This window comes from Leptonychotes weddellii, chromosome 1 (genome assembly GCF_054177405.1).
Source record: "Leptonychotes weddellii isolate Sample4059 chromosome 1, ASM5417740v2, whole genome shotgun sequence".
Lineage (NCBI taxonomy): Eukaryota > Metazoa > Chordata > Mammalia > Carnivora > Phocidae > Leptonychotes > Leptonychotes weddellii.
In genome coordinates this window covers 134,453,949-134,469,113 of record NC_138369.1, presented here as the reverse complement: position 1 = coordinate 134,469,113, position 15,165 = coordinate 134,453,949, and the positions used below count along the sequence as shown (strand labels likewise).

The 15,165-nt window shown below is 40.2% G+C and overlaps 1 protein-coding gene across 1 annotated transcript; it reads right to left on the bottom strand.

Moving 5' to 3' along the window:
* Window positions 1-7,601: 7,601 nt before the first annotated feature.
* Window positions 7,602-15,153, bottom strand: COX17 (cytochrome c oxidase copper chaperone COX17). Its single transcript, XM_081833561.1, has 3 exons — window positions 14,920-15,153; window positions 12,741-12,829; window positions 7,602-7,731 (listed from the first exon to the last, which is right to left on the bottom strand). Exons 1-2 carry the CDS (start codon window positions 15,024-15,026, stop codon window positions 12,745-12,747), a joined length of 192 nt encoding a protein of 63 aa, XP_081689687.1. The 5' UTR covers window positions 15,027-15,153; the 3' UTR covers window positions 7,602-7,731; window positions 12,741-12,744.
* Window positions 15,154-15,165: the final 12 nt, after the last annotated feature.

Genomic DNA, 15,165 nt, shown 5'->3' with positions numbered 1-15,165 from the left:
TGAAGCACAGTAACTGAGTTAAGCTTAAGGAGAAGTAGCTGCCTGGAAGGAAGAGTGGTGTACAGGAGGGAAGACGTAAGAGCTAACACTGGATTTGAGGTGTAGGCATTGAATGAACCAGGTAGGTAGAGGGAGAAGAGCATTTCTACTGGTGAGAACGGCAGAAGCATAACCACAGAGATGTGAAAATGCAAGGCATGTTGAAGGAAGCCAGTTTTTTCTTTTTTTCTTTTTTTCAGATTTTATTTATTTATTTAAGGGGGAGAGGGAGAGAGCAAGCAAGCGAGCATGGGGGCGGTGCAGAGGGAGAGGGAGAAGAAGACTCCCCGCTGAGCGGGGAGCCTGATGCAACGCAATGCGATGCGATGCAGGGCTCAATCCCAGGACCCTGAGATCATGACCCGAGCCCAAAGCCGATGCTTAACTGACTGAGCCACCCAGGTGCCCTCTTTTTTTAAAAATTAAAATCAACTGACCAACAGATGTGTATTTTATTCCCTTCTTTCTAAAGTTGAGGGGGTGAAAATCGGTGGTAAAGGAAAAGAGCTGGAGCGCCTAGAGAAGGAAAGGCCCTGCCCCCAGTCTTCCTCACAGCAATGATTGGGATGTCATTTGAGCAGTAGAGTTTGGGGATTTCCATATGTTGCTTTTATGTCAGCTGCCTGCCTCCCAACCAACCCACTGACTTGAGCAAGCAGCAGCTGTTCATCCCTCCACCTTAGTCATGCCTCCAGAGCTGCCAGCGTGGCTATTCCTGCTAGCTGTGAGCCAGGAAATCAGAAGCAGGAAAGGAGAAGCAACCAAGATAGAATTTCAAAGCAGGTCCTCTTTCTCAGCAAGCCTGACGAATGGGCCAGCCCTGACCCGTTAAAGAGACAGGCAGACCCACTGACTGTTATTCTCAGCCTCCCTTCTTTGTCAATCCACATACATGCTCATCTGAGGATGCTAACATTTATCAAGCAGCTACTGTTTCCTCATGTCATCCCATGGTACCTTTTTTTCTTTTTAATGGAAGAAACAAACTCAGAGAGGTTAAGAAAGGTCACAGAGCTAGTATGTGAACTAAAGCGTAGGTCATTTAAATTGTATGTTCTCTGTGTTGTCCCACCTTGTTAGGTACCCTTGGGAGTTTATATGTATCCATATACAGGCTCCTTTATTGCTCCAGGGGATTTGACTCTGCTGCTGGGGGCGGGGGATGGCATCACCAGTGCATAAAACCCCCCATGCTACCTGCAATGACAATGACACTGATGCCTGAAGGATAGAGCCTGTGATGGGAATATAACAATGCCAAGTTGTATCTTGTTTTTATTTATTTTATTTTTTAAAGATTTTATTTATTTATTTATTTATTTGAGAGAGAAAGAGAGACAGAGAGGGAGAGAAATAGCATGAGAGGGGAGCGGGTAAGAGGGAGAAGCAGACTCCCTGCCGAGCAGGGAGCCCGATGTGGGACTCGATCCCAGGACTCTGGGATCATGACCTGAGCTGGAGGCAGTCGCTTAGCCAACTGAGCCACCCAGGCACCCTGTATCTTGTTTTTAAAACCACATTTGATAGAACAGGAAAAAAAATTTGTGTAAAAATGGTATGTTCTTTTTTAAAAATCAATCAATTAATTAATTTTTTAAGTAATCTCTATACCCAACATGACTCTGAAATCAAGAGTTGCATGCTCTATCGACTGAGCCAGCCAGGTGCCCCAGAGTGGTATGTTCTTATAAGGAGATCCACAAACATGCAGGTAGAAGCACAGTAGAAAATACTGGGGGAGAATAAAAGGAAACAAAGAGAAGTCACATCGTCACATCATTTGTTGAGTTGATTCAATTCAATAAGCATTTATTTAAGCAAAGTATGTGCGCCAAGCACAGGGGATATAAAGATGAGCAAGACAATTGTCGCTTTCAAGGAGCTGTTGGTCTAATGCGGGAGACTGACCCAGAAATAATTGCAATCCAATAAAATAAATATATTTGGGGGTCAAAGGAGGCACTGATCCGGGAGAAAGAATTCAGAAAAAACATCACAGGGAAGGTGACATTTAAGCTGGCCTAAAAAGATGATGAGGTGTTCCCCAACTAGGAGGAGGGCATTCCAGGGAAGGAGAACAGAATGTGAAGTCAAGCCCAGAAGTAAAACAAAAATACACGACAGAGTACAGCCTGTTGTGGGTGAATGAAAAGGAGCAGTAGGGGGGCACCTGGGTGGCTCAGTCGTTAAGCGTCTGCCTTTGGCTCAGGTTATGATCCCAGGGTCCTGGAATCGAGCCCTGCGTCGGGCTCCCTCCTTGGCGGGAAGCCTGCTTCTCCCTCTCCCACTCCCCCTGCCTGTGTTCCCTCTCTCGCTGTCTCTCTCTCTGTCAAATAAATAAAAATAAAAAAATTTAAAAAAAGAAAAGAAAAGGAGCAGTAGGACTTGAGGCAGGAGAGCCAAGCCGGGCCAGGTTATGAAGTCAGCAGGCTGACCTGACTCTCCGAGTAGGGCTGTGAAAGACAACTGGTCTGTGAGCTGGTACTGGTCCATGATGAGATCAGGACAGAAACTGAGAGAACTGAGACATTTTTTTATAGCAATTTGACAGAGGGAATTCTGGCCTTTTAATGCAATATAAACTTTGGGCTTGTAGAGTGTATGTGTTTTTTAAACTGAATTTTTCCCATCTTCCTAGTAGTGGTTGTTAATTGGAAAAAATTAAACCACGTATAGTTTGAAAAGCACTGAGCTTGAAATTAATCCTTTCCTAATATCTATTAAAATAGAACAGAGGCATGATCTAGGCTTTGGACACATACTGCGAAGTTGACCGTAGGCAGACACTACTGTTTGTCTGTCCTTCAGCCATTCTCCATTTTTCCCTAGTTTACGGAACTGTGATTTTGCTTGGGCAGTATGTTAAGGAAGGTGGGCTTCTCCCTCAGTTGCCAGAGCCTGAAATAAGACTGGTCAAAGCCAGACGTGATATCCTATTCCCCTCTCTGGCAACTGCCTTACAAGTGGGCATGTGACTAATGGGATATAAGAGGAAGTGTGTGTGGGAGCTTCTGGGAAAAAGACTTCCTGACAGACAGTGAGAAGGCCTGCTACCTTCTATCCTGGCTTGATGGAATGCTTGAAGCTACCATGAGATATCATGTACCTAAGGATGAGAAGGATAAAGAGCTGAAAAATAGAACAAGTCACACTTCTCCCAAGTATTACTGAGCCACAGTCTCAGATCTGGAACTTTCAACTTCCAGACTTCATGACAGGAGGTAAACTACATTTATTGCTTAAGCACTGTAGTTAGGTGGTCCGGTACTTGACGGTGAATGCTTCCAGATTCAGATCTCCCGTAGGATCTCCAGAAGGACCACTCTTCAGGAAACAGTTCTCTGAACATCTGCTGATTGTTTTATTCTGTGAAAACTTAACATCAGACAACTTCTTGTGTTCTACTAATACATTTCTCTCAAAAGTTTGAGTAAACTATGAGGGGAAATGCTCCTTTAAACTCAATTTGACCATTCAGGATGACTTGGTTGTTAGTGGACAAGGTAGTTTAGTGGAGAATTGGTTGCCTACTCAAAGTCCATCTACCCCTTCCTCCTTGTTAGGGAATTCCAGTTTTGTGCTGATAACTATAATTACACACGGATCCAAGGGCAGTGGTGGGGTGGGGGGTCCTGTTTAAGCCAATCAGCATAAGGCATTCTGTTTGGCAACTATTATTGGTCCATAAAAATACATATAACCTAATTTGTCTCAATCAGACTTTAAAAAAAGGGATTTCATATTTTGGGAATGGTTTCTCTCTTCTGCTGGACTTGAACAAGAAAGTACATGGTTTCATCAGTTCTGGAAGAAAGAGCTCTGAGATGAAAACAACTTGAGTCTTGGATTACCATCATTGAACCTATGACATCATTGCATCTAGAGTTTGCCCTAACTCTGGATTTTCAGTCATATGAGTTTCCCTTGATGAGGATTTTCTATAACTTGCTTTCAAAATCACCATAATCGACACAGATGGAACTACCAGCTAGCAGTTTTTGATAGCTAAAGAAAGAAACCCTGGGTAGTCACACATGCACTCTTTTTAGGATAGTATCTTGGAATATTCATCATAGTACTGAGTATTCAACTTTATATGTTTATAGTTTGTATACATATATCTCCTAGATTATAAGCTCTCTGAGAGGCTTAAGAGTAAGACCGTGTCTTACATCTTTGTTCACTACTTAGCACACAATTAGCATATATTATGTCCCAAGTAAATGTTGAGTCAAATAGCCTCTCATCTCCTTGAGGGCAAGATGTATGTCTGATTCACACATGAATATTCAACACCTAGTGCAGTTCCTTGCATATAATAGGACTTCTCTAAATATGAACTGAATGAATAAATGAATTTCGAACTATGAATATTTGATGTTTATATTAGATACTTGGTACAGCAAAGAACACTGGGCTTGAACTTGACTGACAAGACTTATATCCCAGGTCACCAGCTATTTGACCACAGCAATTTCCTTAAACTGAGTACCTCTCACCTGTAAAACGGGAAGTATGGTTTTTCCAGCAGCCTCACATCAGACTGTAGAGTTAACCTGAAGTAGGCCTTGCTTAGGGTCATGATCCTATATTTTCTTTTTTAAGATTTTATTTATTTATTTGACAGAGAGACAGAGAGAGAGAGGGAACACAAGGAGCGGGAGCGGGAGCGGGAGGCTTCCTGCTGAGCAGGGAGCCCGAGGCGGGGCTCGATCCCAGGACCCTGGGATCATGACCTGAGCCAAAGGCAGATGCGTAACGACTGAGTCACCCAGGCGCCCCATGATCCTATCTTTTTAAAAAGATTTTATTTATTTATTTGAAACAGAGAGAGAGGGCAAGAGTGGGGGGGGCAGAGAGAGAGAGGGAGAAGCAGACCCCCTGCTGATCAGGGAGCCCAATGTGGGAATTGATCCCAGGATCCTGGGATCATGACCTGGGCCGAAGGCAGACACTTAACCAACTGAGCCACCAGGCACCCTCATGGTCCTGTTCTTATCGACCTTTCAGTTAAATGTTTTAAGGTTAGACAAAAGGAAATGATTAGAAAGAATGGTGTGATTGTGTCTGTATTGAGCTTGGGAATTACTGTGAATAGCAGGAGTTTAGCAAAGATTATGTCAGAATGTGGTGGTCACCTACTAGGATGTGAACTTTTTCATTTTTCAAATTACTGTGGTAACATCTCTTACTATTATTGGTACCAAAATGTTAATGCATAGTCTTTGGGAAGGCTTAAGCACTAGGGAAGGATGGGCAGAGCATCTCGTGAGATATATTTTTAACTACGGCAGATGTCAAGAAGGGTGCTTCAGTTCCTTTATCTATCATGTGAGCATATCAAACTGGCAAAGGTTGAAAAAATTAAGCTTGCCAGGAGCTTAAGGAAATAGGCACCTTCAGATACAAAGGTGCAAATGGGTAACCCCCTTCTAGAGATCAATCAGGCAGTACTCATCCAAAGCCTTGAAAACATGCATAGCCTCTGGCCCATCCTTAGCTAAGTAATTTGTAAAGAATCTGTACAGAATTTCCTATGGAAACTTCCAGTGCAGCATTATTATGAAGCGGCCAAAAAAATAAAAAATAAAAAAAAATAAAGTATATATATGCAGAAAGAGATGAATGGCAAAGTCACCAAAAAGTAGTCCTATTGTAGACTGGTAGGATTTCAAGTGATTTCTTCCTTTCTTCCTTATATGTTTCTATAAAACCAACCAACAAAACAACAACGACAAAATCAGAAATAATTTAGGTATCAGTTATATTCCTGTTCAAGACCAATACTCAATTCCACGAATGGTATCTGGCATAACAGCAAGCATTCTACAAAACATTTTGTTTAATGAATGAATGTACAAATAGGGAATTAGTTAAATTATAGTAAGCTCAGAATGGATTCCTACATAGCCAATACAAATCATATTATGAGGACTATATTCACGGCTGGTAAAATATATCAAGGGGAAAAAGTAATATGATTTCGTTAAAAATATACAGCATAGAAAAATGACCTTATCTTTTATTTTAAAACATGTATAAATGCATAAGAAAAGTCTGGAACAGCATACAGCAAAAATTAACACTGGGTGGTAAGTTTATAGGTTTTTTTCCCTCCTTTTTGTAGTCCAGGACATATTCAAGCAGAATCTAGATGACCATCTGCCAAGGACTGGTGTTTGGTGGGAAGTTGATTTTTATCTTAGGAGTCCAAGATTCTATTCTTCACCTAGAAGAATACTCTGAAAGCTATAAAGTACTTTTTTTTTTTTTTTTAAGATTTTATTTATTTATTTGACAGAGAGAGACACAGAGAGAGAGGGAACACAAGCAGGGGGAGCGGGAGAGGGAGAAGCAGGCTTCCCGCCGAGCAGGGAACCCGATGCGGGACTCGATCCCAGGAACCTGGGATCATGACCTGAGCCTAAGGCAGACGCTTAACGACTGAGCCACCCAGGCACCCCTAAAGTACTTCTTAAAAGTATTATATCCAAACAAATATTCAGGTAGAAATATAAGTAGAGAATCAAAGAATTAGAGAATGTTAATTAACACTAAATGCTAGATACTCTGTAAAATGCACAGTATATACACCATTTTAATTAGTACTCACAATCTTGTACATTAAGTATTATTTCTATCCTTGCTTCTTTTTTCTTTCAGATGAGAAAAACGGACTGAAAGAGGTTGTGACCTGTTGAACCTAAGTCTGTCATACTTCAAAGCCACGCTGTGAATCCTAAGGAATAACTTAATTCAGCTCCTTTATTTTATAAAAGGCAATTTTCCCATCACAGAATGACGTATGGACACTACATATTCTCTTAATGTTTATCAGTATCTTTTGTTGTTGAGATTTGAAACTCAATTTACTTCAGGCAGAATATGACCTTGCTTCGTTAGCCCATAAGCAGCTAACAGGACCATGGGGTTGCTATAGTAAGCAAACCATACTCTATGTACTACTCCGGGTATCACTACAGCAGAGCACTGAGCTATTTCATTAGTGACTTATCTGTACTAGTCCAGCCTCTGATCTGGGCCAGCTTCTAATCAATAAGAGACAATTATCTGGCCAGTAGGCATTAAACTAATGATCCTAGTTTATCTTAAATGTAACTAGACATCTACAGATTAATTATGCAAAAACAGTTGAGATCTTCCAAGCCAAGGCACCTGAATGTGGTCCAAAATCTAAACAATTAACTTTCCCAAAGAGAGAACTAGTAAAGAATAACAATAATGATACAAAATATTAAGACTGAAGGCTTGTCCAGTTCTTGACTTTAAGTAAGTTTAAAATAAAAACCAAAACATTGAATGAGATGATATGGCTACCATACTCATTCTGAATTGGTAAGGGGTTATTTCCTTACTTCTATGCGCTTCATTTGGAGAGTTCACTGAGTGAGATCAGTATCTTACAACAAATATCTAGAATTCCCAGAATGACACAACAGAAGAAATTAATATTACAAGATTTTTTATACTATATCCTTTAAGAAAAACAAATAAATGCCATGTAAGGATGTGAGGAACACAAAAAGAAACACACCTGAAGATTTCTGACCAGAGATATTTTCTTTTTTAATAAATTATACTTTTTCCATTTATCAAAGTTCCTCAAAGAATTCCCAAAACTACTGAATCTTCTTCATTCTTCAGGAATTATTCATTCACAGAGTATACCACCTACAAAAAAAAAATTTATATTAGAAAATTAGATTTCAAACATCATGCCAGACCTATGGAATTAGGGAATTAAGACCAGTAGAAATGAATGTTTCACCCAAGTACTATTAACTCTAAACTGTGGTTTAGAATAAAAACCTACAGTTTTAAATTCTAGTTTTGTCTAACTAAAAAACATCACTGAAACTGTTCAATCCAGTACACTTTTTAATCTTTAGAAGTCTTTGTTAAAAACTATATATGTTTATTTACTAAAAAAATATCTTCCCAAAAAGGCTAGGACAGTTTATTTTTACAGATATTCAAAAGAAGAGACTTGCAACCCCCTTCTTGTTGATTCAAGTATGCTTGGCAAAGATCCACAAAGTGGAAGGCAGAAGGTCAGCTCTGTATACAAGGGACATCCTGTGGAAAGTTACTCACTTCATCCCCAGGGCAAAAAATGGCAAAAAAGGAGAGTAGTAGAGGATAGGTTGCTGGTTTAAGTCAATCAGTACCAGGCTTCTCCCCAGACTGTTCTCACCTACTCCGACCCCCAGTCCCTCTCCCAGAAGACAGAGAGCAATGCTTAAAAAGGTAAGTAATTTGGGCTAGCCAGCTCTTCAAGCCCAATGCAAGTGCTTCTTCCTTCATCTAGCTATTATTCCCTGTAGGTGGTTTAGAAAAGATAAGCCTCATCAACAATACAAACATCTAAACTCTCTTTTCTAAAAGGCTCAAAGGAAGAATACACTTAAGCAAAGGATTGAGCAAGAGAGATAAGCAAAAATGAAGCCACCCGATATTATAAGAGCAATCTAGAGCTCTGTTACCTCTTCGGCCACTAACTATATATCAGGAGGGGCTACTCCTGAAAGCCTCTGGGTGTAAACCTCTTGGTTACTTGTCTGGATGTAAAATCCTTGACAGAAGAGACCCTGTCTTTCTCATGTTAGCATTTTCTAGGGTATTAAACAATAAATACATATTCAATGAATAAATGTTTGAATAGCAAGAAATGACACTTTTCCTGGATTTTCTTGGGATTATATTTTCATACATAATCAGGTGGGTGTGGGTGAGAAATCAGCATATTTTAACCAACTATTAAGTTCTGTTAAACAGTAAATACTGAGTATCCCCACTGCTCAGTCCTAGTCCTTTCATTTTCTTTCAATGATTTTAGCCCCCAGGCTGAGTTCTCAAGGTTCCTTTTGACTCCTAAAGTCAGAAAGATACTAGCTGTCATTTCCTCTTTACATTTTTAAGCACGTTCTCGGTTCCTCTAGTTTCTCTTTCAGTGAAAAAAAAAAAAAAAAAAAGTCATACGATAGAAGAAAGTGTCTAGAATCACCACCATCACACACCTGTTTTTCCTTAGGAGTAGTTTTCAAGTCTCTGTCTTTGCTACTATTAAATCTTTAGGTAGTTTATATTTAGCAATATCCCTGCTACTTCTTCAGCTTAACCCAATGGTTCTTAAAGGGTGCACATGAACATTATCTAGCAGTTTCTGAGTCAACAGGAACAGATCAAGGCCTAGGGGCATGTGAATTTTGGAAAACAGTCCTCAGATGATTACAAGGTACACCTTTGGCTGAATGTAGCCTACTTTTATATTAAGTCCCGATGTACTAAATTCAAGGTACAATAAGACCTATCTTATTTAGGATGTAACATTAAAATCTACAAAGGTTTTTGAATTAAGTAACTTTTGTGATCATTACTGGGAAGATATAGGTTTGCAAAAGTATTTTTCCTTTACAGCTATCCTCAGAAAAATGTGATCTAATAGTCCAAGGGATATCAATTTAGTGACGTTTATTTTGTAACAACGTAGACACTAGTACTGGATTTTACAGCCAATGACCTAGTTACTGAGATATATACACCTATACATTTCAACAATAGGTCTTTCTAATTTGCATTCATAATAAAGTTTTAGGATTGAAGAGCAAGTCTGTGCGCAGTTCTAAAAATGAGTATGTTGGCAATAAGATCTCATTAAGTGCAAGGAATGAAGTGTAAAGCTTGGAACAGGTTCCTTATCTGTCCTTTTTTATAGCTGTGTTTTGGAGAACATAAAAGACCTAGACTCTAGTTTTAATTCCACCAGCTAACCATTCTTAACTTGAACAAGTCTTTTTTTTACTTCGCTGTTTGTCCATTTCCCAATGGGGGTTGGGGAAATAGGACACCTGGAACCAAAGGAGATCCAAACACCTGTTCCTTTTCCAAAAGTACTATCATGCTGACAATGAAAACATGACATCTGAATTCTAAAAAAGGCCCTATGTGGATTCAGATTGTTCTTCTCATAACCAGGATTCAAAAATATGTAATCAGGTCATATATTCAACAGACCTCAACTGAATGTCTGCTACCCCCAATTCCCAAGACACAGGCTATTCTGTTCTGGTTTCTCTTTGATAGTTTACAAATCCTATTCATACACCTGTCATTTAATCATCACAATGACTCTGTGAAGTGAACTAAGGTTCAGAAGTTAGTGACTTGCCCAAAACCACACAATCAGTTAAACATCAAGTCTTTTAAGTCCAAATCTCTTGCATTTTCTTCTACACACAAAGTACATAGGAATCACTCTCACTCTCTGTCCCAATGATATAAAGAAAACTAGGATATCTTCGAGTCCTTGTGAATTTATGCTAATTATGACAACAGTTGTAGCACCTTTGTGGTCCACGTGAAGTCCAAGAGAAGCTTCTGCTGCTCCTAAAATTAGCATTTTTAAAAATCACCTTTTTTACCAAGACAGGCTTGGCACTAACCAACAGTTTACACAACACCCTAAGGAAGAGAGTTAGATTATGAAAAAGGAAACCGTGTACAAATGTTAAGATTCCAGGTCTTCAGAAATAATCAATAGGTATACTTCCACTTTTAAAGAACACCCCCCCAAACATACACCCAAACTTACTTATTTTACAAAATGATTCACCATGGGATTTAAAGAAATTTAAAAGCCATTTAAGTATGTCATGTACACACAGAGTAGATACACCATACCATATATAAAATCACAAAATGTATTATGGTTCTCTTTTTATAAATTAAAAAAATGAAACCCAGAGAGGATTAGTGTCTCGATGAATGTTAAATGCAGCTGAAGTAAACTACATGCTAAGTTTGCTAGACATCAGGAGAACCAAAATTAAGCCTCAGGACTTTCAGCCTAGACTGTTTTCCACCACGTAGTGGTACTTCTTCTCAGCTTGGAACAGGTTCCTTATCTGTCCTTTTTTATAGCTCAGTGAGGAAGACTAGCCATATGTGAAATTCTAAAGAGGCAGGAGAGAGAGGTGAAAGGGAAAGAAACCAGGCTTTCTATTTACTGTTATATTGGAATGTGACTTTGGCATTATCTCTCAGCTATTATTAAGTTAAAAGGGGCGGTGTGCTGTGGATGTTGGGGTGGGGGCAAAAAGCAAAGGAAGTCTGCCTGGAGACAGAGGTTCCAGTCCTGATCCTGCTAACTCACCTTGGGAGCCGTTCCATACCTATAGGCCTTAGTTCCTCATTTATTTATTCATTTAATTAACAACCCTCCATTGAGCACCTACTATGTGCCAGGCATGGTTATGGGTCCTGGGTAGATGACAGTTGAGTAAAGCAAAAAATTCTTACTTTCTCAGGGCTTACATTCTACTTGGTGTAAAGCAATGCAGACAATAAATAAATATCTAATATGCAAGCAGTGATGTTAAGAATAGGGTAGTCACTAGCTCAATGTGGCTATTCACATTAAAACTAAACTAAAAATTCAGTTCTTTCTTCAGTTTTACCAGCCACATTTCAAGGGCTCAATAGCCACACATGGCTCCACGTATGGAATAGTGGAGAGTGAAGGTACAGAACACTTTCATTATCACAGCAAGTTCCATTGGACAGTGCTGGGATCGAATGATGGGGAAGGGATGCTATTTCAGGTGGAGTGTTGAGGCAAAGCTTCTCTAATAAGGAGACTTCTTTTTTTTAAGATTTTATTGATTTATTTGAGAGAGAGAGAAAGCACAAGGTGGGGGAGAGGCAGATGGAGAAGGAGAAGCAGACTCCCCACTGAGCAAGGAGCCTGACTCGGGGCTCAATCCTAGGACCCGGGGATCATGACCTGAGCCGAAGGCAGACACTTAACCAGGCACCTCATAATGAGGCTTTTGAACAGAGACCTGAATGAAGTGAGGGAGGGAAATAAGGTGCTATCTGAAGAAAGAGCTCCCAAACAAAAATCATTTATTTATGGTATTGTAGTATAATTTAAGATCCCTTCAGCATTAAAATTTGGATTCTAAGTTCTTTTAAAAAAAATTGTCTGGGGCACCTGGGTGGCTCAGTCTGTTAAGCATCTGCCCTCGGCTCAGGTCATGATCCCAGGGTCCTGGGTTTGAGCCCCAAATTGGGCTCTCTGCTCTGCAGTAAGCCTGCTTCTCTCTCTCTCCCTCTGCCTGCTGCTCTGCCTACCTGTGTGCTCTCTCTCTCTGTGTGTCAAATAAATAAATAAAAATCTTAAAAAAAAAAAGGTCTGAGGTTATAGTATTATTAGAAGCTTGGTACAAAAGAAATAGCTATAATTCCTTTCTCTTTTGCAGAAAGCAATGCTTCCATGTACTACTTACTCCCTATTTAAAAGCCCCTACTAAAGACCCACAATACCAGGAATAAGAAATAAAGAGTATTTTCCTTTTAGTTCCTTTAAGTCAGACAACTGAATATTTTGAACTTCCTAAACCATTATTCCTTCTGACGCTAAAGGCTTTTATCAAACCCTTTTTTGAAAGATAAATTCTCCCTCCCCAAATCCACTGAATGCCTCTCAATTTATTAGCATCATTTACTCCCTACATTAGAAGCTGAAAATTATCTTTTAAGTGATACTTCAGCATCTTAGATTAACCAGGTGAACTATCTTTTGACTAGAATGTTGCCTAATGACTGCTAAATCTATAAAGCACAAATCTGAAGCATTAAGTTTATGTATTATCTTTCCAGTCAGAAAGTATCCTGCTCACCGTTTCATATCTTAAATCCCAGGGCTCTCATGCACTCCTTGTGGGCCTCGATTAGGTGTCCACACTGCTCTTCTCCTTTCTCAATGATGCTATAAAACATAATGTACTTGTTATCTAACAAAGTAAACATTAAACACATTAGTAGTAAATAAGCACGCATGATAGTGATAGGGAGTGAGGTAGAACATGGGTCTGATGGAAGATAGCTGGGGTTAAAAAAAATGCTATTACACCAAATGGCTTTGTTTTTATTGGCTCTTGTGATATTTCCATGCCCATGAAGATGTTCCACAGACAACTAGTTTTTAGGGAGAATCTAATTAGAAGAAATAATTATGTTTAATATTGCTTCTAGTTCATATCCAAGGAACAATACAGTTCTCTAATGAAACAAACCATCTGAATACAATATTTATCTTAAATGAAGGACAGAAAGAAGAACTTAATTTTTTGCCCATTACAGAGGAATTAAATTTTTTATTCTGCCCTACATTCAAATAGACCTAAATAAATCTCTTTCTAATCATAATAACACCCAACAACATAAACAGCAAGATCTGGCAGCCAACAGCAGCCTGATGAGCTTCCCTTGTGATGATCAAAGAACTTTTTATTTGTAAAATTCACAAAGTAAAACCTAGGACCACACAGCTTTATTTCTAGGGCCTGAAAATGTAATTTTAGCAAAGGTCAAGTTAAGCCAAATTCAATTGTAAGAAAAAACTTACTACTGACTATAGGTATTTGGGCACACTGGTCTGAGGCAATTAACACAAAAACAGTTTGAAGGATAGGTTCTCCTTCTTGAAAGATCCAAATCCTATACATACTTCACTAGCTCAAGGGCTGCCTGCAAATGAGTGCTTGGGATAGCGAGCTCCCTATGAAGATAATAGCTAGCAAGGCACTTGTGTGGCTTGTATCATTAACCGTTAACAGTAATCCTAGAGGTGGATACTTTTATTAGGGCCCATTTTACAGACATGGGAGGAGGTACCTTAAATAACTTGCTCTAGGTCACAGAGCTGGTGGACCAGGATTCAAAGCTTAACTCTGGATCCCAGGCTCTTAATCATGACACCATACTATTTTCAGATTCCACAAGCACTTACTGTTAACTAGGAAAGCTATTTTCAGTATCAGATTGTAGTCTTTCAATTCTCCTTTCACAGTATTATTTGCAAAGTACTGAGTATTAATAAAAAGCACTACGCTCCTACAACTCTTATTAACCCCACCATGCCACCTTTGATTATTTTTTATAGGACAAAAAGGGGCTGGAGGGAGAGGTGTACATTCACATTTTCTGAGCAACCCCCCTGAGATTTGTTCCACAACACAGGCTGTATAAAATGAGAACAAATAAAACCTTTTGTGCGTTGATAGTAATTTAGATGTACTATTCTGAACACTGTGTCACCAACGTCACAGGCTGATTTTTAATTCATCTACCCAAAGAGGGGGGAGAGTAAGGGGAACTCTTCAGTACTTTAAGAAATGTACCGTGTCCTACTATGCCAACATTTTACCAGAAAACTTTTACTCTTTGATCTTGCCAAATCTTCTGTCATAGCCCATAGCACGTGGTAGCAGCAAGCTTGGCATATGTCTCCATTAATTTTAAGCTCCTTTAAATCAAGTAGCATCTTTTTTTTTTTTTTTAAGATTTTATTTATTTATTTATTTGACAGAGAGAGACAGCAAGGGAGGGAACACAAACAGGGGGAGTGGGAGAGGGAGAAGCAGGCCTCCCGCCGAGCAGGGAGCCCGATGCGGGACTCGATCCCAGGACCCTGGGATCATGACCTGAGCCGAAGGCAGACGCTTAACAACTGAGCCACCCAGGCGCTCAATCAAGTAGCATCTTTATCTATTTCTATGTCTTTAGTAGACGTAAGGCAATGCTCGACACATAACATGCTCAAAAGCCCTTTGCAGTAAGGGATGAGCGGGTGAAGCGAGCCCGGTTCAATCTGACCTCTCTCCTAACCCTTCATCCATGTCTCCGGGCTGGGCTGTGGGTTCAGTCAAGAGACAGCTGACCCAAAGCCTACAGGGGCCTTTAACTCTCAAGAACGCAGCACAGCAAAACTCGGAGCCCAAGGGCAGGCAGGGCATGAAGGCACCGGAAGGCGAAGCGCGGGGCGTGCCCGCTGACCCTCCCCGCTTGCGCACTGACCAAGCATCGCGCGCCTTCTTGGTCTCCGGGCAGGCGCAGCAGGGCTTCAGCGGCTTCTTCTCCTGTGAGTCAGACGGGGTAGGGCTTGCGGCCGTCAGACCAGGCATCTTTGAAGCCTAAAGCAGCAACCAGCACCGCCACCCCTACCCTCTCCCAGGCTTGGCGAAGGCCGATTTGCCCGCAGTCACTTCCGACAGTGGCTCTACAAGGGACAGGAAGTCCTGCCTCTCTCAGACCCGGAGGGAA

Excerpts from the sequence above, each read along its gene's own strand:
- COX17 (XM_081833561.1), bottom strand. The coding sequence starts at position 15,026 with ATGCCTGGTCTGACGGCCGCAAGCCCTACCCCGTCTGACTCACAGGAG. Across the intron at positions 12,830-14,919 it reads AAGAAGGCGCGCGATGCTTG|CATCATTGAGAAAGGAGAAG; the intron begins GTCAGTGCGCAA and ends TATGTTTTATAG.